The sequence below is a fragment of the Anopheles coustani genome, chromosome 2 (genome assembly GCF_943734705.1).
Source record: "Anopheles coustani chromosome 2, idAnoCousDA_361_x.2, whole genome shotgun sequence".
Taxonomy (NCBI): Eukaryota; Metazoa; Arthropoda; class Insecta; order Diptera; family Culicidae; genus Anopheles; species Anopheles coustani.
The window spans coordinates 22,225,499-22,250,934 of record NC_071289.1 but is presented as its reverse complement, the minus strand read 5'-3'; the positions used below and the strand labels follow the sequence as shown (position 1 = coordinate 22,250,934).

The following is a 25,436-nucleotide window of genomic DNA, read 5'->3' as shown; positions in this document are numbered from 1 at the left end:
TCCCTTTTCGCGCATGCGTCGCCCCGTTCGCTGGAATGTGTATCTTTTTTCATCCTTCTGAAGATCCACTGTGCATTAACTTTTTTTTTGTCCCGGTTCCGGTTAGTAACCACCACATTTTCCATTTCCGCCGTCTCTTCGGCGAGGATAGAGTGGCAGCGTGCGGAAAGGACACTCGAGCGTTCCGTTGTACGTGCATGTGTGACATCATCGGTTAAGGGAAATGGCTTCTACACGACATTTCCAACCCGTGTCGAGATTTCTGTTGAGCGTTGAGCTTTTATGTACCGTTTTTTCCTTTCTTTTTTTCGGAGTGTTAGCGTTACGCCACATGCTCTTGTGTATGTGGCTTAGGATGTGAGCGCATTAATGCTCCGTTGGGAACCGTGAAAAATGGTGATAAAAATGTAAAAGCTTTGCCAGGACTCAGGCGCGCTGGACAGCAGGTAAAATTAGCCGGATGCAAATTTCTCTGTTATCGTTATCCTCTATTAAATCACTGTCTGCACACGCACGATTTTATGGGGTGGCTTTTGTTGTTGGGGATACAAATTTTGGGGTATAATAACATCAGCATTGATTTGAATAGGGCTGTAGAACATCCGGAGCTATGTTGTGAGTTCTAATAAGTTTGTTTGATTTTAACTACTTTAACTAAACTGCTTTAGAACAAAAGTATTCCGAAAATCAAAACCAAACTTAAACTCCCATTATATTATGCTTTATTATGAAGCATAAAAAGAGGAAAAATTTAGCTACAGACTTTGTTTTAACTTGACTCCAAATTTATGTGCCCCGGAAGAGTAAAGATTGCGAAAACGTAGTTTTGCTGCTCATAATCGCAAGCAATCATCTAAACGGCCAACTGAAAGTGCTCTCTCGAGGATAATGAAGTGAACAAATCACAGGCCTCCCTAGGGTCGCACTTTGGCGGATTCTTCCGAGTACCGTCTTCCGGTGCGGGTAAAACGTCCGTGGAATATTTTCCCTTCGCAAACAGATCGGCCATCTTGGGAGTTTAAGCATTTTATTTTCATTCCAGCAACCGAGAATCGCCAATTGAATGCAACTTAACCTGATAGCAGCTCCAGAGACTGGTGTTCAGAGGGAAAATGTGAGAGGCTAGTACGGGTTTTCCTCGGTGCCAGCAAGGCAATGGAAAATCAATTATCGGTCCAACTACGGCCAACGCAGAAGCATTCTCCACCCGTTCGCCTGCGGATCGGTTTATTTCCGTTCGTATTTGCTCTCCATCACTTTCCATCGTTAATAACAATCCACTCGAGGTTGGACTCCCTGCCACTATCTGCCCCATAAATTCTCCTCTGCAGGTTCCAAGCGTTGGGAGCGTGTCTTCCCCGATGGCAATTATCCGATAAGTCTGTGTAAGCATTATTAATTGCAATAAATTCTGTGACGTGAGGGAAGTTAGAATCTAAAGTGCATCGTTCGGGTTCCCTCCGGCGAGAACGGTCGGGAGGGGGTGCTTCCGGGAAAGTTTCACCATGTTCTAACGGACCGTAGAACATCCTGCCAGTTGAAGTGTTTCATTTAACAATCGGTACAGGAAGTCGAAGGACGGAGACCACCGAGAGGGCTTGAAGAAGGCTTTCAGCGTTATTACTGCCTTTCGATTTTGGACCGAACTTTGGTCGGACGATGGCGAACGAGTACTCGTGGCCCTTTTCGCCCCCCGAACTCCTCGGTCAACCGATGGTGCACCGGAACGAGGTCAAGTTTCGGCACTGACTTGGTGCAGAATAGCAGCTGCTCTTTTCCCTCGAGTTCGGGACACCGGAGGTTCCAAAGCTCTCTTCCGGCCGTACGTCTCGTATTTCGTGCATGATTCGCTCACAATACAATTCGAAATAACCCCAACCCGGCGGACACTTGGAGAGCTTTGCTTTGGAAAGAAAAGTGGAAAGAGGAACAACTGGATACGTTTGCTACTTTCAGGATGGAGTATAATATTTCAAGGAAATTTGAGGAAACCACTCGCTCGTTCTTCCCTAACCCTTCGGGGGTCTTACACTACTTGGTCTCCTGAACGAAGCATTGTAGCCTCGAAACAGCCCCCGGGTGCTTCTTTGGCCCACTTTCCCAAGCGAGAAACTGCTCCCGGCACTTTTGTTACGTAACCCGGGTGCAGCATTTCTGCAGCGAAGATGAATGAATGCTGCTCGACACTCGGCGGATGCTCCTATTCTTTTGGCCGGTTTACTTGCAGCGTGCCTTTTTCCTTTTCCTGGTTCCCTTGTGTTTGGAGGTTGAAAAATGCTCCGTTCAAGAGCACCGTCATCATCATAATGGATGATTGAAAATGTTTCCCTATGTTTTGCCGTGTGTTGGAGTTGGGTTGTGAGGTTGCACTTTCCTTAGAATGGTTGTCATAATGGGTAGTGCATTATGTTCGTAAAATCTAAATGTTTTGTCGGCCATTTTTCAAGAAGTGTTGCGTTTTGAACTTCGTTACATTTTTGGTCAAAAACACGTTTCATATTTTGAGATAGTTCTACTTATGTTCTTTAACAAACAATGATTTATGGGAAAGTTTGACTCCGATTCCACCTGTTTGCGAACATTATCATGCGATGTCGGTTTCGCATCGCAATAATTGTGGGAATAATAATTGCACAAACTGCACCACTGACCCGACATATATTCGGAGAGTCTCTAATTAACCTACAACATCTTTCTTTCACCTACACACTCACCCATTAGCATCCGGCGGCATCGAGCAAAGTCGGACCGCCGCCCATTAACGAAGTAATTGTTTTCAATTTCGGGCTTTTACGTGCCAAAGGAAAACAAAATGCTAAAAAAAGAACCGTGCAACGTAATGTGTGTACCGTAATGAAAATTGAACAACTCATCCGTTACCGCACGACTGGCCCCCGAACTTATTCCCATGGCTCTGCAGGCTGCATTCATTCGTTCGGTTGGGCTTTTTCCAGCCTTTTTGCGGGCTGGCCCGGTGCACCGACTGGCTGCATTCGATCCATGCGCTCGCGTTATGCAAGTGCCCCAAATGTGGGTGGATGGGAAGAAATATGGTCGAAATCGGCGCTCGAATGATACAGTTTTTTGCCGGCCGTATTTCCTGCTCGGTGAAATGGTGGAAAATTGTGGGGAAACATGAAAAGCACATAAATCTCGCCGTGGATCACTCGATTGCAGTGCTGGGATGTGTGTTATGTGAATGGTTTTTTGTTTGTTTTTGTTTGTTTGTCTCTTTATTCGCCGATGTGTTTGATTGAGCATCAGGGTTTGCGCTCGGTGGAAGCCAAAATGGCGCGTACATTGGCGAGCATAAATTATGGGTTTCATATGTAGCGTGTACGCAACGGTTTTGTCTCGCATTATTGCTCTGTTTTGCCTACCAATTATGAATTTCAATGCAGTTTTTTAACCTAACGGATGCTGTCGCCATGAAGCGTCCCAAAGTATGTCAGTATGAACGGCTTTAACATGGTATTGTGCCAATTTAATTTCATATTATTTGCACAATATTCAGCAAGAGTGCAGTTATTTCATTTCACTGTTTTATCTTCAATTGATAGCGAAAATGTTACTACGAGCTTAGCCTTTTATATATATGGTTTTGGTGCAATAAAATACGCAACTTACATAAATAAATGATATAAATTCGATAGTTCATAAAACATGTGAACAGAAAATAAAAAACAAACATTTTAATGTTATTATGACGCCATGAAGCGTCCCAAAGTATGTCAGTATGAACGGCTTTAACATGGTATTGTACCAATTTAGTTTCACATTATTTGCACAATATTCAGCAAGAGCATAGTTATTTAATTTCACTGGTTTATCTTCAATTGATAGCGAAAACTTTACATCGAGCTTTGCCATTTATTGTATCCTGTTTTGATTTTAAGTTTAACAAAATACGCAACTTACTTAAGCAAAAGGTATAAGTTCGTTAGTTCAAACAACATATATGAACAGAATATACAAAACAAACATTTTAACGTTATTATCATATGCTTGATAACTGTATTTAAATCGCGACAAAGGAAGGTCACTTGTTGCAGTTGTCGTTGCTATCTTTTACAAGCAAATAGCTTATTTTTTACCTAATCGAGTGCCCGAAAAACCCGATTAAAGAAAGTTCACCCGTTTTACGACGACACGCCTTGGAAATTATTCTCAACAAAATCATTGAACTGGAAAGAATTTTCATTTCGGAGTTTTGGGCGGTCGAGACGTGGCAGGAGGGCTTGGAACCCTGTTGACATTAGTTCCGGTGCTTTACTCAAGATGTTTTCAGTTCGTCTTCGGACTTCGGGTCGGGTCGTTAAAATTATGCTCTCGGTTTGCTCGAAGTGCTTTTGTTGAAGCGAACAAATGGCAAAGTGTCTTTTGTAAAGGGGGTTTAAATTGGAACATTTATCATCTTTTATAGACTGCTGTTCGGTGTTGAAACAAACTTTGGCCCGTCCGCTGGGAAGGATGCGGAATTCACGATTGTTTTACTTTCGTGGAAAATTGTGGATAAAATTTATCGATGTTATTGTCAGAGTTTTGTTAATTTTCTCTTGTATATATCACTTTTTTTAGGCGTTTTGCAGTTTTGAAAACGAAGAAAAAAATTCAAACTAAAAATTGTATAGTTCAGTACAACGTTTTTAAGATTCCCGACGAACAGCCTAAATCGAGCAATAAACTAAATTTGAAAGCGTTAATTGTTTTGTTCACTGCTTTAAGCAGCTTCTTCAAGTGCAACCGAATCCTCTTTCACTTGTGGTATCATATTTCACGACCTGGAATCTATGGCATTAATTAGCATAAATAAATCTTACTACCACCACCACCACCACCTTGAATTACACCGTTCCTTCGCCCTTGAATTATGGGTGTGTATGTTTTGGGATGGACCGAAAACGCCATGTCCATGTCGTCGCAGCACAATCCATCCATCCTGGCTCCTTTCCCCTCGCGCCTGGCGCACGGTTGGATTAATCCCGCATACATTACACGCGGGCTTGTGAATTTTCAGCGTATGTTTGATGTTCTTCCTTCGACCGTTGCTGTTTGCTTCGTCCGTCGCAGGTGAAGGTCTTTCCCCGGGCGACTTAAAGCACTCTCAATGACTCCACCGAGGATCGGATGATAAACGACACAGTTGGATAGATTTCATCCACCAACACGTGGCGAACACCGCATGGAGTAGTGGAAATTTCCATTTTTCGGGTTGAAATGAACGGCACCGATTCGTTTGTTTTCGTAATTAATCGGAACATTTCCTGCTGTCCATCGTCGGGCAGTGGCACTGGATCCTCGAGGCTTCAATCCGACGACGTTACAGATTTCATGCATTATTCTCGTGGAGGAACACGAAAAAAAAACGGTTGCGCTTTATGAGCTCTTATACGTACGACTGTTGCGTTTTATGAGCCTTTTTTCTGTAGCGTGGCAAAGAAACATATGAACTGCGAAGAGAACTAATCAAAATGATAAGTGGCCTCCATATAAAACTTTTACTTTTTGCTCGTCGTTTTTACAGTGCGCAAGCCAGGGAATCATGATGAACAACTTGTTGCTTTCCTCCGAGGAGGAGGAGGAGGAGTAAATTAAATTTTTGGTTGAATATTTATTTGTTTGCTTTCACGGGAACGTTTGCAGATGTTGAACATTAACTTTGAAACGGCTTTATTTTTCAGTAGAAGAAAATAAAATCCAGTACATTGTATTCATAATTTCGGGAGAGCACGTTTCCAGCCGCTTCTATCGATTGCTTGCGAGCAGCTGGCTAGAATGCAATCACCTTGTTGAAATGAGGCAACAAACGACCGGAATAACCGTTCGTCAGCGAGTCACCTGGTTCGCCAACGTGACTTCAAACGGCGACGATAACCGTCGTATGGGTTCGCGAGGTGCCTAAGCCTCTTGTCACTTCGTTTCGCGTGATCCGTATTTCGTAGTCCTGAAGCATACTCTGTAGCTAATTGTATTTCATATCTTTTTCGTGTTTCCCCATTTCAGGACTCGCGCATTCCTCGGCCGGACGTAGTCGGCAGTCGCATTCCGGTGCCGGGCAGCTTTCGTGTCCCAGCGCTCGCTGCCTCTTCCAGACTGCCGGCAAAGCGGCCGGGACCTTTGCAACCTCCGGCGACACCGATTGGCTTCCTGCGGCCTCCGTCTCAGGCCCGTTCGGGCGCCATTTCCATCGCGCGGTCGTACTCCGGCGATAAGCTGTCGGCGCGAGGTGAACCGAGCCCGTTTCCAACGCTGACCGCTTCCACACCGGCTCCGGCACAGCTGCGGTTGGGCGCGGTGGGAGGAGGACCCCCGCCGAGGGTGGTTGGTGGTACACCGTTCCTGAAGAAGTTGGATCTCGCTGGGTCCGGGACGACGGAGCGGCTGGATGATATAAAGCTTTGCCGGCGGGCATTTGCAATACCCAGTGACGATGACGATGAGGATGACGCGGTGGACACGATGGACGATGGTGCTGGTGGACCGGACGCGACGGTTCAGATGCTGGTAGATGAGTCTCTCGAGCTGGTTGGGGCGCACAGTACCGATAACCTGCTGGATCCTCCCCTACAACCGGCGGAGGTCCCGGCGACGACTGAGTCAAACAGCACGGTGGTCATAGCGGGCGGCAGTGGTTCGACGTTTGTTCGAAACGAACCCACGGTGACGCTGCAGCGCGATGGCAACGTAACGTACGAGTTTCGGCGCAGTGGCACCTTCGTGAAGTCGTCCCGCGAGTCCCTCAGCTCGCCGTCGGATGATCCGCTCGTGCAGCGTCCCCGACCGCCGGTGATGGACCAGACGCATGCACGCAGCGTGACAGCTGGTTCCGTGAACGGGCCGCTCGCGCTCGGTCTAACGAGAACATTCCGTCGGGAGAGCACCGAAAGCCTCGATTCGCCCGTGCTCTTTGACCTCACGAGAACGATGTCGTTCCGCCGGCCATCGACCGGGGAGATGCTGCTGGAGGAGGAGGAAGAGAACGGGCAGCACCGGGTACGACGTCCTCCGGTGCTCAACTCCACCATGGTCAACGAGCGACTGCTGAACGTCACGCAAAGCATTCCCAACATCACGCAGGAGCTGCTGTACGCGGACGGGGAGCATGGGCCCGGGGATAGTGTGCTCCTTCGGACGCACCTGGGAGAGGATCGGCAGGCTGCCAAACACAAGGCTAACAGACTCACCTTCAACCTGGAGGAATCGCTTAATTTGATGCAGTTCGGTGAGGTCGAGCGAACGGGCGCCTCGAAGCCAAACCGAACGCAGGTCCTAAGCTCAACGTTGCACTCGGAGTCGATGGTGATCCCCGCGGTGACCGATGGTGGAACGCCCCTGGCCCGAAGTCATCCGAACAGCACGATGCTTTTGCTGGATGTGAGTTGCGCCCAGGACCGAACGCTCGTGCCGTCGGATGAACGCGGGGCCGACAGTGAGGAGGACGAGGTGGACGGTTATGCCGCGGAGAGACGCCGGTTGAATGCCGCCGCCCTTGGCCAGCGGGAGACGAGCGTCGAGGCGGACGTTAGCGCTGGGAAGGAGATATTCGATCTCAGCCTGGACGAACCGGAACCGGTGAGCCACCGGGAGGAGGAGGAGGAGGACCGGGATGAAGAAGCCGTCGTGATGCGGCGGAAGTCGGAATCGCGTCCCACGGCCATCCCGTCCAAGCAGCGGTTCTCGTTCGGGCTCGATCTGACCGAGTGCACGCTGGACTGCTCGATCGAGCTGTGCGATTCGTCGCTGTCGCTGACGAAACCGGCTCACATGAAGTCGCCCACGGCCTCGCTTGGGCATGTCGGTTCGCTTACCAAGCAGGGCTCGTTCGAGATGGACGAAAGCCTCGGCATCCTGACGCCGGATCAGATGAAGGAGTTCCTCGACTCGACCACCACCAACACGAACAATACGAACAACGCGAATGCGACGTCGGCCGGGTTAGAGCTGCAGCTGAACACGAGCCACGGTGGGGGGAGTATCGGGGGTCACCATCACAAGCACGGCGCGTTGCAGCACCACTGTCGGATCGATCAGACACCTTCGCCGGAGGAGCTGCCGCTCGATCCGGTTGGCGTGAAGACGGACATGTCCGACATTATGCTCCCGTCGGAGCTGCTACTGATGTCCGGAGCAGGACCGCAAGGATTTGGTAGCACGAGCGGGGCCAGCGGAAGTGGAGGGAACGTGGGAGCCACCGTTAGTGAGGTGTCCCAGGCCGACTCCGACCCCAAGACGGACCAGATGAGCAAATCGGCCACCTCGTCGAAGGTGTCGAACAGCTTTATCACGAGCATCACAAGCATCACGAGTCTGGACACCGGGTACCAGGGCGACGGGGAAATGTCCCGGCCGGCGAGCCGTGGCGCGGACCACTCACCTTCGAACGGGCCACGGCTGAAGTCGGCGAACGGTGGTGGAGGCGCCTGGCAGCCGTTGATGGCGGCGGCCGTTGCTGCGGTCCCCCGCCGCCAGGATCCCATGACCGATTCGGACTTTTTCACCGAAAGCGACGCGGACGACGTGTTCAATCGGGGTGACGCCCGGCGGGCGCAGATCATCGATGGCCAACTGTACGGTGGTGCTAACGGGGGGCAGCTGGGAGCCGCCGGTGGACAGGGTGCGAACGCGCTCTTCCACGCGATCAACGAGCACGAGGCGGCCGGCCATGAGGACGGTGGGCAGAACGAGGACTCGTGCATGGAGTCGAGCGGGATCTTCACCGACGTGGAAAATCGTGCCGATGACGATCTCGTGCAGCGGCGTGCGGATGACCAGCAGGAGGCGGCTGCGGCTGCGGCGGCTGCCATCTTTGAAGAGGAGCAGCGCACAGACGACATGAGTCCGGACACTTCGACCGATACGATCAGTAGCAGCAACAGCCAGAACTTTGCCCGACCGTGTCCCGCGCAGTCGGAGAACGAGTCGGCTAACGAGACGATCCGGTTGAATCCGTCGTGCAGCGGCGGTGCATCGTTTAGCGGACAGAACAATGCCGGCGTTAGTGGAGTTGGACACGAGGGAAGCAAGAGGTGCGCCAGTGTCGACCTCACCGACGACGACGACAATGCTCAGGCACGTTCCGGCACGATAGCGAGCGGAGGTTCCCCGCCGGCGGGAGAACCGAGCAGCGCGGGATGTCAACGTGATCACCACTACCAAGCCGGCGCTGCAACGTCGACGCCGATTGCCGCCGGCGGTAGCGGCGACGCGGTTGGTGATATTGGTGTCGCAGGTTCCCCGGCAGCAGCAGCAGCAGCTGTTGACGGCGCGGGTTCTGGTAGTGGTAGCGTCGTCGTCGCACTGGCTACCGCTGGAAGCGATGTTGCGCGTCGCGATGTGGACGCCTGCTGCTCGGGCGCTAGTAGCGCACAGACACCCGGTAGTGGCGGTAGCGGTAAGAAATCGACGTGCATCGGAACCGGCTCCTCCACGTCCCGCAAGCAGCTTAAGAACGAAGCGAATCGTGGGCTCCGGAAGCACCAGCAGCATGCGGCCCTCGGGAAGCTGTCATCGGTGTCGCGCGTAGAGCGTCTAACTAAGACGCGCCTTCTGAAGGACTCTCCGGAGAGTCCCGTGCCGCGTGGCTCGGGTGTTGACGGGCAGCATGGGGGAAGTTTCGCGTACGGCGTTGGTGCTAGTGCTGTCCCCGGTGGTGATTGTGATCAGGAAAACAAGCGTCCTTGCACCGGTGTTGTGATGGGCACGCGTAGTGCCAGCGGTGGAGTGGTGTGTCTTAGTGGTGGGCCACGTGGTAGTACGGTCACTCCCGTCGCTACCTCGACCGGAGGAAGTTCCAACCTGAGCTTTGCGAAGAAATCGAACACCCCAAACAAGTGGGACGCGGTGATGAACAAGATCGCGGAGAATAAGGCGGTGATGAAGCGCAACTTTAGTGACGTCAAGTCCCGGATAAGCTGTGGCGGGGCGAAAGTGGCGTCCTCGGTGTCGGTGTCGAGGCGCGACTCCCCGGCCACCTCGTCGCTGAAGAGCCCACCGTCCGAGAGCGCCAGTGTTGCCAGCCGCACTTCCGCGCCCGGCAAGCGGACGATCTCCGGCTCGGTGAAACGGTAAGTACTGCGGAAGCGATACTCAGCTGCAAACCTCCGCCGTAGTTGTTAGCCCTCGCATTGTTTTGCAACACGCGTGCGACTCGGTACGACGACCCATGGTTGGGTAGGTTTCTCACGTGCGCTCGCACTACGCAACGAATCTCTCGGGTCGATCGTTAATCAATCGGGTAGAGAAGGGGAAGGCAAGTAGGCAGCAAGGTTCCTCTGAGGAGCCGCGCACTATCTCGCTGCACTTTCGGGGTCAGGTTGTGGTGGTTATGTAAAGCGGCTCAAACGCCTTGGTCGCCCTTCCCTCTCCACCTGGGAGGGGGGGAGGTTTAACATCTTGGGCCGCGGGAAAGGTTAGCACGACTCGTTAGAGTGTTTGTGTGAGATCTGCAACCTGCGTTTGTCGGCCACTTTATCGAAAAGCCGTCCGGAGGCTACGCCATCATCGTCACCGTCGCCGTCATCATCATTATCTTCGACATCTACTCCGGAAAGTTGTTAGTATAGTTGTTGATATTGGCTTTTTAGATGTCCCTCCACCTATATCTCTCCCCTTCTTCCTTCATTCACTTTTGTCCATCCTTTTCTCGCTCCGATGGTTCCGATGTATGCACATGCTGGTGGTTGGTTTGTTGTGGAGGGGTGGAAGGAGGGTTTGCCGATGAAGTCGTAGATATGTTCAAGCGTTTGATGTTGTATCGCTGATGGCGCTGCCTGCCGTTGAATGTCGATTTGGAAACCGAAACGAAGAGTTGACGTACCACTCCCTCCGCCGTCAGGTCCGAAAGCTCATACGCAATCGATCAGTCAGTCGCGGGTAAAAACAATCGAACATTATTTCGGGCCAGCGAGTATTCCGATCACCCCGTAATGGTGTCTGCCTTGACGTTGGGTGGAATGTGTTGTATTTTACCGTTTTTCCAGGCGCCATTTTCGTCATTTTTGTGATAAATACGTGTAACGATTTTTTAAAACGTACATACTTTTGGAAGACTTTGTTTATGCTTGCTTCAGACATGTGAATTGCAAACACGTAATGCCTCCACCCTCGTAGCAGGTTCACACGTTTGAGTTGAGTGTCATACCTGCGACCATCACACCACCGGAATATTTTATCTTGTTTTGGAAACCGGAGACTCCGGAGTTTCGCCGTCCGAAAATCACACTCCTTCGCAAACGTGATAAGAACCTGGTTCAATAACAATAAAACAAGACCGGTTTTACGTGGCGGATTTCGGCCTTCTTCCTCTTCCACTCTTCGTACCATGTGACGCTCGGATCATTCTCGTTGGCCGCCCCGTCATCAGGTTCTCCGTCCGCGCGGGTTCATCCATCACCCGAGTGTCTGTGGCGTGCATTTAGCATCAATTCTCGGGCTTGACGATATCGGTGCGATCATCTCGGATGTGTTCGTGCCCGGGCTCAATTGCGTCATCTCGCGAAGGCATCATCGACGGCCACGACCACAACAAGGTAGCACAATTTACATACCTTCAGCATCGGGCATCGTTCCGTACGGGTTGCCGGCTCCGGGAGTATTTGAATGTTTTATCTGCTCCGACTGATATTTAATGGCTCTGGTGTCTGCCTTGTTTTCTTTATTCCTAACGTTTGGCACCGATCCAGGGTGTGTTCCGCCGCGAACGACGCGTTTTCTAACGAAGGGAGCAAAATCGTTAATGGTATATTATCGTAAAAATCACAACTTTACTGCGCTTTGCTGTCTGTGGTTCTAGGGTTTGCCAGGTATTTTTTTCTCTGGCAAATTTGTGTCATCAAAAATAGCAAAAAATATCACACTCCAAGAAAACGTACAACTCAGTGAACTATTTAGCAGACTGTGTGCTCATTTCCTCAAACTGGCACATTTATTTGCTCTTTGACTCATCAATGTTCCACCAAGAACCACTCTTTTCCTGGGGGTGCGATGGTGAAGCGACGGTAGGTAAGGTGAGCCGTTTAAATTACCCGGGTTAAGTTGAGTTTAATCTCGTGGCAACAGTTCTCGTGGCCCCCTTCTCGGTTTGTTTGCTAATCAAACAGTTTCGGTAATGGTTTGGGAAGCAAGGAATCCTGACTTTTCGGAGTAATGTTTAACCTTTGAAGAGACTATGTAACCTGGACGAATTAAAACGGATGCTGATGTCAAAATGTCGATGGTTTCATTGTATTTGAATTTCTTCTATCCTTATCACGCTAGGCCAATCGAAAAAAATGAAGCAAGATCGTTGTTTTCTTTGTTTGAACAGAATGTTTTCGAACGTTGATCATGTTTTTCTCTTCTCTCCCGAACGAGTTGGAAGACGGTGCTCTGTTTGCGTTTGCTATGGCTTAGTAATGACACCACAAGCAACATTTCCCCAGTGGCAGCGTGTTTAATTTGGAGTGAAATTTTGTGATGATTTTGCCTCACGTTGGTTGGAGGGATGATTGAAAATTAGGTTGATTATACGTAAACTCGATGCCACGTAGGTGACGCACGGGGTCACCCTCGGTGCTGATAAGAATAAAATACGGCAGTAGATAAGGGTGCATCCTACCCCTGGCCAGAATGTTGTTTATTTTAAGCACATGTTTTCACGTGGCGCTATCGGCTTCGTTTGGCCTGGGGATTGATTCAAATCTTATCCCGAAGGTGCTCTCTTTCGAAAGCCGTAGCTTTGTTTCGTCTTCGACACTTATCGCTCAACAGCTGAGTGGAAATGTGGCTGATTGTACTTTACAAGCACGTTGTGGCGATGAATGCAATCGGGCCATTTTTTGTTTGTTGTTGCTGGACACGAATGGAACAGATGGAAAAACAAAAATCGATCAAACAAAGCATCGTTTAAATCATTGGCCGGGTCATTGAGCATCCGGTCTAATATAAAAACACACACACACACATCGCGAAAAAGAGGAAGAAATTCAGATTTGATTGCAATTCCATTGGAAGCTCTGGGAAGTGGCTCGGGGACCACACGGAGCCGGCCGGGGGGGCCATTAAGCGGTCAATTAAATCTAATGAATATTGATAATGCTCATCGATTTGCATCCGAACCAAGTCGAACCTGCGCCGAACCGAAGGTGCCTTGCATGGTGCACTGCATTTCAATCGCGAGAATGCATAACGGCCGAGAATCAACACACGACGAAAAAATCGAATTAAAAATCCCATCGATCCAATGCAACATTTCTCTTCGTGTGTGCGGCGTTTGATGAGGGAATCCGCGGGATTGACGGTTGGGAATTGGAATCGGAGTGATTTGATTGACATATGACGGTGATGGTGTGGATTTGATTTGATTCCCTGACCCGGGACAAATGTGGAAAGAAGCACTAGGGGAACATGTAGTATGGCATGCGTTTTTTCGGATTGATATGAGTTTTTTCAAACTAGAGAGAAAAAATAGAATGAAAAGGTCAATATAATAAAGAGCTATAAAACCAATAACTTGAGAAATTAGACTATACAAAAATATTCATACATATAATAATGTGTTGTGGTGTGGTTTCTGCTTTATTTGCGTCCATTATCCTTGACGATCAAGTTGGAAGAGACCGTTATATCGATCTCTAATGACAGGTGATGACGGAGAGTAAACGTCACTTACTGGGGTCACATCTGGTATATGCATTATACAAGTTATTACTATAGATAACGTTAAGATCCGGAAGAAGGTTATGCATTTAAGCCATTGAAACCTTGTGCCTTACTCGATAAAAACCTTCTTCCGCAATCCAATTAATTGTAGGCCAAACATTAAAACGACCCATAATCAACACCTCTCGGTATTTAAATTGATTAATCAACATTTTTATGTAACTGACCCGTGTGTAATGTACCCAGTGGATCTCAAACCGCTCATTGATGTGTAAGAAAAAGTAAAACTGTACACCAACTTCGCATCGCCCACGCTTTCTTATGCTGATGGCGCCGTCCGTCAAGACCCGTCAAGTTAACGCCTGTCAGCCGGAACGAGAGTGATGATGTTGATGGACGTGGATTACACGCTTTATTAGTCCGGCTTTGCCTACGGGCGGTTGATTTCATCGCCCATTCAGTAGGTTCCTTAAGTGCGTAAATGGCACAATTGTAGGCACAGAAATGGTTGAAATGATGTGGATTTAAAACACCAGCGGCTTGGGTATTTGTGGGACTTAATGACGAGAAGGAAACAATTACCCATTAGCACACCGATGCAGGCCATTAAGGCGGGTGTAATCGTAACAGATGTGTGCGGAATTGTAACAAATATATTTTATTTTAGCATGCGATCCATGAGTAATTGCTTTCGAAGCGGTCGAAGCGAATCCTCTTTACAAAATGGCTCCCGGAAAGAGGGTGTCCTTCGGCATTTCCACCTGCAGTCGACCGCCAGTTGGTCAATAAATTCCCATTCTCTGCCACCGGACATCGGTTTTCACACACCTCGTATTACAGTGACCTGATCCAGGGAGGCTCTCGTAGTTGACCATCGGTTTCCTCGCTTCAGTTTTCGAATTTCGAAAATCCTAGGATGAAGCTGGTTGTTGAAAATTATTGGAAAACTGTTGACCGAGGCGTACACTGCCGGCTCGTTTTGTTGGGATAGCCTCGTCCAGGTGCTGCACGAAATACGACTATCGACCGGCGGGACAGGACAGCTTCCGGCCTGAGTTCGTGTTGGATAGCACCGGTCAGGTGTAATAAAATTAGATTTATGTAACATTGTACCGGCCGGTTGGGCATCGGTTCGGCCGAACACTTGAGCCTAGACATGGGATACGGTTAGATCCTGCGACAAGAGAGGACAAACAACCGGCATCGTCGAGGCCATTGATTTACTGCTAATCGAGGGTGTATGTGTGATTCACCGGGAGGTGGTTGTAATATTGCCTCTGCGGTCCCGGCATGTGGTTTTCCCATGCAGCAACCCACCCACCTGCCACCCGATGATGAGGAGCGATTGAAAGGAAATTAAAGCGGACTCTCGCATGGGAAAAAAGACATAAAGAGGGAGAGAGCGTGTGGGGAGGTGTATCTAAACCGCGACACGATAAAACGGCCATTCTAATGGCCTACACCCTGTGGTGCTTGGTTGAGGGAAATTTGTTGACAATGTGTCTGTTGGGGCACCGGGTTTGTATGTGTGCGCCGGGGATAAGCTGGGATTTGCCCGTCTATAAATTGGAAGGATTGGGTTGATGTCGATGGAGGCTTTCAACGATAACCCGTTCTACCGTTAGATGATGGAAGATAGGTCTATTCATAGGAATTTATGGTACTGATATTGAATTTTGCAGCCTTTGTTACACCGTGTAGGTGTGCCTCGGTCGATGTTGAAAATATCAGTAGTTATCACCACTTCGTTTCCTTATCACCACTCCAGGTATAAATGATAGCTTTCACAAAGCGAAGCATGATTGTATTGTACATGATAAGCAGACGTTGATTTTGTTATTCTATGCACAGGTTACAAACATGTTTTTAGTTTCCTTTCCATTTTTCGCGTTGTTGCAAATTTTCATAATTCTGAGAGATCCCAAAGTCTACAACTGGAAATGTTCGAGGTTTATTTACGACCTTAAACTACCTCAATAAAATAGTAGTCTTCTATAAATCACGCTTCAAATGCGGAAATGTCGAACATTCGACCGAAAAAAAACAAGCCGTTATGGTTCATGTGGAAAATGCCTCTGCTCGCTTCCAATTAGTGGAACGTCAGACCCGTCCGATAGACTTGTTCACATCGATTTAATGCGATAGCGCAGCTTAAACCGCTGGAAAATGGAAAAAGCCACCCCTCCCATGAGAGCAGAGCCCTGTCCTGCCGTGCAGACACGCAGCTATTTCTTGCGAGGCTTTCGTGGAACTTCTTCATTTTCCAAACGTCCAAAGGATGTCGTTCCTTGTCGGCAGAGACTGGTGTACGGTCAGCCGTGCGTGCGTCTATGCGGCGTCCGGTGTGCAGAGAGGTGTAAAACTTGCCGAGAAATAAATGGTCGTCACCAATTGACCTTGACTGCCGGTCCGAGCGTTTGCGGTCGGTCTGAGGAAAGCTTCTCACCACACCAACTTCTTCGGGGGAGGGGGGTTCTTCGTAAGGGTTGCAAAAACGAGCAATCGTGACGGGTGAAGGGGATTCTTCAAATTATCTTGCATCGCCACAAGAGGTTCGTACAGTGCGAAAAGCTTAACCGTCAGACCCGTGTTGGAAAGGGAAGAGAAGTGTAGAAATGGCAAAAAACAATGTACCTCTGGATGACGCAAGCAGGTGGAATGTAACGGCCATTCCGGGCCGAAGCGGGGATAACCATTCTCGTTTGTTGTGGTGTCACACGTACCTTATGTCCGTAGCGTATTCTTGACCAACCCTTTGCCCGAGCCACGATGCGGGGAACCCATTGTCCATCGGAAGATGGTCGACATTTGCGGCGGGACGCTTATTTTCTCACCGTTTATCTCCGTTCCGCCCTGGACATGGTTGTGTACACAACTCTGCCCGCGTTGTATCGCAATGTTGTTCCCTCAAGAAACCGGCCGCATGTCGGCGCGGCATGACTGATAATCGTGGTCGAGGTGTTTATTCTCGGTAGGTTGTTTTTTATTGTTCCAACCTTCAATGGTGGAAGACCGCTCCTAACGATGGTGGTGAATAAGGTGTGAAGATTGTGTCCGTCAGCCTATTTGTAGACGTCGGTTTTCGTTTGTCATTCTGGGCTCATAGCCCGTCTGCATCGATCTTCTGTGCGGCTCCAGCCCGCTCCAAATGGTTATGCTGATTGGTACTGCTTCGGTGTTGGTAGGAAGGTGTCAATAACTCATCTGTGGAAATGTGTACACAAGTCGCGTACACACTTTCACTATCGCTGGCAGAATGACAAATGACGAGTAAATCGATTATTGAAATGGAAAATAACAGACACTTTTACCGCACATGCATTACCGCACAAGTTGGTGTTCGTCTTATCTTATCGAACTGCGAAGCGCCACTTATCGTCGCGGGTAGGAGCCAGGAATTTATGCAAAAAACGACAACCTTGATACGAGTTTGATACATTTTTAAAAGTTTGGTTCGCTTTTCTAAAACTGTTGAATCTGCAAACCACACAGTTTCACTCGAGAAAATACTGATGGTTGTTTTTCTTCCTGTCTTTCTAGCGGACGAACACACAGCAAAGACAGCTCGCTGAGCGATCTCAGCCTTTCGGGAGGCTCACCGAAACTAACACTAAAAGTGTCCAGCACCCGTAAGTATAACTTTCTTCCGAGCGGGAAACCTTTCAGGCTACATCGTTTGAAGTTTTGTTTGAATTTTTGGTTCGCAAATTTTTTTTCCCGAGCGCCTACAAGAAAATGCAACCCTGATTTTTACCGATCGTTTCAAACCCATCACCATGAGCTTTGGGTTTTTGCTGTTGTGCAGCTCCGGTTGCATACCTTTCGGCGCTTGCTCGAAAAGCTCGACCGGCTTCGGCTTCAGGCGATCCCAAAAAACGCGAGGCGGTACGACAAAGTTTTCCATCTGAGCCTTCGGGTCACTCCGTACCCACTTCCGGTAGGTGGACAGGGTGTTCCGTTGACGGCCATCTTCGGCTTCAAAGTTTCCCCGTGGCCACAGTCAGCTTTTACCAACGGAAGGAAGCATGGAGATTGGATTAGCTGCGATCGTGTTGGTGGAAATTTTCGAGCGGACAGGAAAGGTCGTACAGGCCCGCTCCCGCACGCGTCAAGCTGTTGTCGGTTTGATGGGGTGGATTAAATTAGTCCCCAATTTCGGGGCGGGAGGCGTCCACCGATGCCTGGCGGCTGGCTTAATGAGCTTATCCTGATTGAATGTGGTACCGCCCGTGGAGAAGCTTCGTTAAAACTTTGTTACGAGAAGTGAAGGTGGCCGTTAGGGATGTTGATTGTTTGGTTTAACTTGATGAGACCGTGTTTTGGATGTAAAATCAAGGATATGATGTAATCACACCAGTATTAATTTAATTCGTATTGTACCCATCGTTACAACAACTTATTTAGTTTCATTCAGTCGTTCGAAAATAATTCCGGACGATTACATCTTCAATTTTACTGAAAAAGGTAAAGTTTCGCCACCGAACTTGTGCCATGAAAATCTCTTCTTTCTTTTCGGACAATTTTCCCCAATGGTGTGATTTTGGGCACCCCGTGGAGCCTTATCACGGCTACGGTTCGAGGATCGTTCGCATTTTAATTGATACGCTGTCCGTCGACTGAACATCGGAGCCATCTCCTCCTAGTGTGCGTTATCGCAACCCAACAACTCCCCCTTCCAGCGTGGCATCTTCCTCCATCGACGGCGAGGAGAGAACCCCTTTCGAATGACCGCTCCGATTCCGCTAGGCGAAAGTTCATCGTCACCATGCGCCTCCGTTCGGGTGATTCGCGAGGTATACCGTTGCACGCTGGTTGAGGGGCGTGCCGATCAAGTAGCAAATATAAATCACAAAACTTATCGGCTCCTCTAATGGACCCATCGGTCCGGTGGAAAATCAGCGGGGGCGCCTCGGGGCGTATATCTTGCGTGGCCAACGGAGCAGCGACCACCGTCCGGGTGTTTTATTACGAAATTTAATTAGTTTCGCCTTCCAATCCCCCCCACTACCCACCGTCGTCCGGCACACCATCACGATTATGATGATGTTGTCACTTTGGTGTGTGTTTTGCTTCCCATTGTTTTTGTGTATCTTTTTTTTCTCCATTTCGGACCACGCAGGCGTGTATTTGGTGCGTGTTGAGATTAATCTACAGCGATGATGCATCCAGCTCTCCCGAAACGTACCCCTTTTCCGATGGGAGTGCCTGTGTTGAGGTCTGATTTTCCAACATTTTTCGTGTGGTTTTCCATTAATCAGTGTTACTGGCCGCGTGATTTCGTTATTTTGGTCTATTGTTTTAGCATTGTGTATCGGTTGCGGAGGGTTGTTTTATGGTCGAAACGATGCTGAAGCTGCGGGTGCAATCTCCAAAAAGGTCGTGATTTTTGGGCAGGAAAAAAAAAACACTCACCCACTCAGCTTCAAACTACACTTTGCGAAAAGAGAGTGTTTATGGGCACGTGTTCAGGGGGATCTGCGGGAGGGGGCGGAAAAAATGACCACACCAGTGCGAATGCGTCGTGCCGGAACATTAACGTTAACGTACGGCTTTGGACTAGTTTTAGCTAAGTTTTAACGACGTGAATGGGTGTGAACTGGTGCTGGCAGTAAAGTATAATTGTGTTTTCCCCCCATTTGTTGGATTTATGACGACACGTATTTTTGTAAGTGGTCTTGGTGTACGCCCGGAAGAAAGTGGGCTTTTCCTCGCTTTATGGTCTCGCGATTAGTACGGCGAGAGATTCGAGGCCATACCGGGACAAGTTTATGATTGGAAGCTGACCGCCGACTGTTCGCTAATTGTGGATATTGGGGAGTGTGAAAATGTGATTATTTTATTGAATTTTCTTCCTTAACCGTTGCCTGTTTATTTTCCTGAGTTTTGTTCCATTGTTGAATAGTTGTTTTTAATTGGTATGGGCTTTTTGTTGAACATGTTGAAAGGTATGTACCGTATTTTTCCAGGTGATACACCTTTCTGTCGAAATTCGGTATCCACAATCAGAGATGCATCTTATACATGGGTATAATTATTTTCCATTCAGGTCATGTAGGTGTGCAATTGAGTTATCAGGTCGTGTAGTGGAGTAAAAAAAAAGATCGCTATGAAAACATGTAAAAAGGGTGGAATATCCAATGAAATGAATGATGTCTATGAGGAGAAAAAATACTGGCTCTGGCTTTGTTTTAAATACTGATGTTTCTGACGAAAATGAAGAGGCATTTAATAGAAATATTAAGGAATTAAACGCATTGTTCTTAAAAATTGAGAAAAATACGGTAATTTGTCATTTGACATTTGTAGAGTTCCACAGAGCCCTTCATAAACTTCACATGTATCTTTGAAATGATCCAGGGAAGAGTTGCATACCTCTAGGAAATGTATGCAACAATCCATTATTTGACTGCAAACTTGCAGAGCTGGCGTGTACTGATTTGAAACATTCCATCAACTGAATCAAGTGTTGCATTATATGATTCGAAACTCTGTTAGTTATAAAATATTATCAAATTACAGAATCTCACCGAATGCAGTGTATTCAAACTATAATGTTTTAAATCAGATAAAGACCACCTAGGATAAGTATCAGTGTTATTCGTTCGGATCTTTCTGGTAGAACCAGGGCTTTTTTCAATGAATGGTGATCGGAGATCATCAGCGCACCTTACGAAACGCACATGCTGTACAACTGTTGGCGTCTTCTGTTCACCCGGTGGCCTGGTCACAGGTGCATTCTCTTGGCCTCTCTTCGCTTCTCGCGAGGTTTTGTTATTAACGGCCGCGGTCCACGGCGCCGTTTTTAACGAAACCGCGATCCGCTCACGCTTTCTATCCTCCGAGGAGAGATGGTCCATCCCGTCCGGTTTTTACCGTCCATCATCGGACTGAGAGAAAACAAGCACGTTGTTTCCGAGAGTAGTGCAACGTGTGACTCGCTCTGCGTTACCAAAGCGCTAAGCCGGCGTTTTTCTCCGCCGACTCAGAAGCGACGTTTATTCGCGATCAGCTCGCGGTCGCTGCGTGCGTGTCCCACGATCAGTCGCGCGTTGGTGTCTCGTCCCAGAGCAAGTGCTTTTTTCGAACCGACCGTTTGCGATTCGTTTCGTTCCGTTGGCGGTTGAAGTTTTGGTGCGTGCGTGTGCGTCTTTCGAAGGGCGCAGGGGTTCGCGTCTGTGGAGGGGCTTTGATTCGCAAATTTATGTGAAAAATAGGCCATTAGGAGTTTTGACTAGACCGTCGTCCACCGTCATTATAAGGGTGCACGCATACACGTACACTCCACGCAGCACTCAACGGTCGGATGGTCGGGAGTGATGAGTTTAATTTAGGAGGTGCCTGCTTAGAGTTTGCCGGAAATTGGTCGCCAGAGTTAAGGTGCGGATGGCGAATAGTCTTTCCGCGACATTGTGAGCTTCTCGATTCCCCTTACATAACGGTGAAGGCGGTTCGGTGATCCGTTTACCGGTGTTTGTGCGTGCGGTGTTTAGTGATTGATTACTGTTTGAAAAATTGTTACTACGCGCCATATATCAGCGTGTGGGAGGTTGTCCCAACGACGTGATAAAATAAAGTTCTGCCCCTCGCTGGCAACGATCATATTTCAATCGGGGTTCGTCGAATGCAATGGGTGACGCCTTGTGATATATTCGTTGGTGATCAGTGCAGTGTGTTATCTTCAGTGTGCCTGTTCCGATTGGAACTGGCAAATCCAGCACGCTCCTTGGCGTCCCGTGGAGAGCTGTTTAAAATTCATCTTTTCAACGAATTTTTCGCGACGCCACATAAGAACAACGTCAAAAGGTCGCACGTACCGTCTGGGTGTTTCTTAATCCCTTCGCGCGGTTGGATACAGATCGACATCGAAAGCGGCTCCGGAGGCAGACCGAATCGTGTTTTCTAAATGAGGTTTTTATTACCCTTCCTTCTGCAACCTAAACAGCACACCAGACAGCGATCGTGTTCCACCAGTTATTTGCACGAAATGTACACGATTTTTTCGGTCGCAGAGAGCAACATTTTAATATCGGAAAATTTGTCTGAATCGACGATCTTGATTTTGTGCGCCCATGACCTCATCGGAGCGTTTTGCTGCAGCGAGATTAGATAAGGGAGAACGTGCCATGTTTTCTGTGTACACATATTTTCCTCCTAGACACCCCGGTAGCCGATAGGGAGTCGGTATGATATGCGAAACGAAGTAATTACACCGACTGCAAAATTCCGCTCATTACAAAATGAAATCAATGAGATTAGACCGAACTTGGAGGCACGTATTCTGATAGTGGACACATCCGGGGAAGTGCTGAACGATTGGGGTTTTATTATTTTTGTTCTGAAGGGGACCATTTTAGACAATTATCATTAAAGTGCGCAACATGAGGGCTATAAAATATCAACAAAAATCAGCACCATACTGGGACCTCTATTTTGGTTGGAAATGAGTTTTTCGGTGGAGAAATACACTTCGTTTCCACTTTTGTTGTGTGGAAGTCTATTATAGAAACCCCAAATATCCCACAGAATCAGCAAAAAAAAAAAAAAACGGCAAACGAAGAACATCGCAACCTTTTTGGCGAATCGGTCTTTCTTATGCTCCGTTGACGGTGGGATTTTTATCTCACAGCTGCCGGACACACATTGCAGCAGGGGCCAGTTTGACGTTGTATTTTCCTTCGTCTTTTATTATTTTTTCGCCATGTTTTTCGAGGGTGTCGATTCTTATTGACCTCCCGGTTCGAATCGGAGGCTGTATGTTTTATATTCTTCTTTTCTACTTTTTGCGTGTGTTGTCCATGCCTCTCGCCGCGAGTTTGCGTTCGAAAAACTTGTTTCTCTTGGCACTGGAGAAACCGTCCGTCCTCTACCGCGTCGATGGCGGCTGGAAAGCGTTCGGAACCTTGTTGCTTTTTTTTTTCTTCAAGACATTTTCTCTCGAAAACGAGCCTCCGAGTGGCAGCCTTCTGCTGACTCCGAAAGCCACCTTCTGGCTTCTTTGGCTCACCTGAAGCGCCTGGCACGACGGTGTAGCTCTCGGTGGCAAGTTCGCAGCTTTTGGCTCCCACTGTGGATGATGGTGGAAAAAACCGTTCTTCGACTTCGGAGGGAACCGAGCGAGGGGGTGGAGGACCTTGATGAGATGTTTATCTACCGGACGCGAATGAACGGTGCGAGAGGTTCAGTCAACCCCTTACGAGTCGCCGCGATCGCAAATTCCAAACCGTGCCTAGGAATGAAGGGGTTTCCCCCCTTTTCACCACCCCAAACCACGTCCCTGGACCGACTCACTAGGCCATTGAATTAGGAATTTCGAGGAGTTGAGAAGTGTTTCATTTCGTCCATTTTTTATCTCAAGCCTCAGTGTTTATTGGTTGGCAAAAGCAATTTTCTCGTTTTCCCTGCAAAAAAGACCTGACAACAGATTTCTTGTGGTGGGTGCTGGTCACCCGCTGTGTGTATTTAATCCCTCCCCCGAGTCGGGTGTGGAGCAGAAATTTGCATACCTTGGGATATACGGCTGTATTCCTTACATTTTCATAAATCTTGCTGTTCCTTTCTATTTTCAAATAAATAGATATTTGTTTCCACCTTTCAACAATATCAGTCAGTCGATAATATATTTTGCAAAGACACATATGCTCTGCGCTAGAACTTCACGCACAACGCACGAAGTGTTAGAAAGATGCCGTGTTTATTTATACTTCTCTGACACTCGATGCTCCATGCGATGCGCTCCCAACCCATTCCGTGTGCAGGCATTAATTTTTCGCCATTTTTGCCGCAAAAATACTTGGAATGCGCGCGTCGACGATGTGCTCTTGAAAATATGGCCCTGTTGTTGAGCACTTTTATTGCCCGATGCCGCGGTTTCCGTTGCCTACAAGTTGGGCAATGTTCCGTTAGCCTGGAGCCTGTTGATGCTGAACGTTGTTTGCTGTAGAAGTCTTTCCCGGGAAGTGTTTTGAATTGTGGGACGTTTTAATGCGATCGCTGAAAAGGGTATTTTGTACGGAGCATGAAGATCGTGCCAAATCGAGATCGTGCCGAAAGATGGAAGAACGTGTTGTTCGGGGGTTTTTTTTTGTGTTTGGTTTATCTGCGGCCAAATTAGGCGTGTTGATTTTGTGAGCAAGAGGAATTTAGCGGGCAATAAATATATTTTTCTTCCATTGTGATTGATTTCCACAAATTCTAAGATAAATTTGAAAAGAAAGGATATTGAGTGTAAGCACACGAAAATCGTAGAGGAAGAGGTAGATTGTTTTATTCAACTAACAAAATCATTTTAAAACGTTTCGGTTAAGAAAACCCACACCATAAACCTTATCAATTGCATGAAACCCTCCGAACAGAGCGTATTTGAAAAACAGTTTAACCCAGGAATAACACCCCAGACGAGGCGCTTGATAGTTCGTTAGGGTTATCTCCCGACAGGAGAATAAACAAAAACCCCACGAAAAGGTTTTATTTCGCACTTCACAACAACTCTCCTCCACGTCTTCCCAGAATTAAACTGGAGTAAAGTCTACACGAAAAAAACAAACTGTGCCAACGCTAATGTTGTGTATGAAAGACTTCCCGTGCTTTCTAGTTTTTGTTACCACGCTGTCGCTCAATTTCTGAGACACGTTCTTAGCAGCACTTGCACTATCTAGATTTTCTAATCTTGGGTCCGAATGCGACGTACAAACTTTCTACGTTGACTCCACCTTGCCAGTTTACCCTTATTTGTCTATCGTTCAAATTTTCTCTTTCTTCTGCCTCTGTTTAGCTTGATTTGTAGAATAATGTTGATGGTTTTTGTGTGAGGTTTTTATTCTGTTAGAACGGATGAAAAGTTTTTAATTTCCTTATCTTGCGTTACTTCAGTTCTTGTGCACGTGGTGTGGCGACCCGGTTTCCTCGGTCTACCATGTTCAGTTGGCTTTATCTGGAGCTGGAAGGTAGAATGCGGCTTGGTTTAGTAAAAGGAAGCCAAAACCAAGCACCATGAAGCAAAAAGGGACCGTAGAATCTTTGGACGTTGTTCACTTGCCTAGCTGATGGTTGGGTGTATGTTTCCGCCCCGTGGAGCTTTTCCTTCATATTTTTAACTTTCGAACAATGGCTTGCATACAAACACACAACACACATTCTGACCAGAGACTGCCGAAATAAAACGGGGAAACCGTTGGCGGCTTCGGTATGATCGTCACGCTCATGACGACGGTTCTCATCATGGTCACGTACAACTAAAATCCAATTTATGCTCCCTCGCGCCCCATGCCATGCAAGGGAAACATCCTCCAACGATAAACGAACCTGATATTGTTGCTCCTATATAGATTATGCAATATTTCGGCACGCGCAGCGTAGTTCCTCCGAAAAAGGATGTAGCCGTGCTAGGAAAGCTACTACAAATTCTACTTCAGGTGCATCATCACTTGGGTGAATCCTGCCACTAGCACTAGAGAGAGTGAGAGAAAAGACTACTTTTCATCATCGCGATAAGGCGCTGGTAGCATGTTCGGTGGCAATAAAAAACATCCTGCTCACGGTACACCATGGACGGTGTAAATGTGATAATCAAAATGTGTGAATATACAGGGACAGGTCTGTGGAGTGCTGATTTACAGTGTGGATTTTATTTCTTTTCCATCCACCGACCAACGATCCCGGGTTTACATGGTGGGAAAATGCAACAGGATTTTTATGGATATCTGTTTAGAATGCTAAAAGGGATAGAGAATATTTAGGTGGTGTTCACACTTGAGAATCGAAAAGGGGAAATAAAACTGTTGAATGTCTTAAAGCCGAAT

The 25,436-nt window shown here is 47.9% G+C and overlaps 1 protein-coding gene across 1 annotated transcript in view; it reads left to right on the top strand.

The window, feature by feature from the left end:
• Positions 1–25,436, top strand: part of LOC131266321 (uncharacterized) — a 117,110-nt gene that overhangs the window by 25,700 nt on the left and 65,974 nt on the right. Inside the window, exons 4-5 of the mRNA XM_058268787.1 lie at positions 6,004–10,064; positions 17,179–17,267. Coding sequence (XP_058124770.1) covers positions 6,004–10,064; positions 17,179–17,267 — 4,150 coding nt within the window. The remainder of the gene's footprint in view (positions 1–6,003; positions 10,065–17,178; positions 17,268–25,436) is intronic.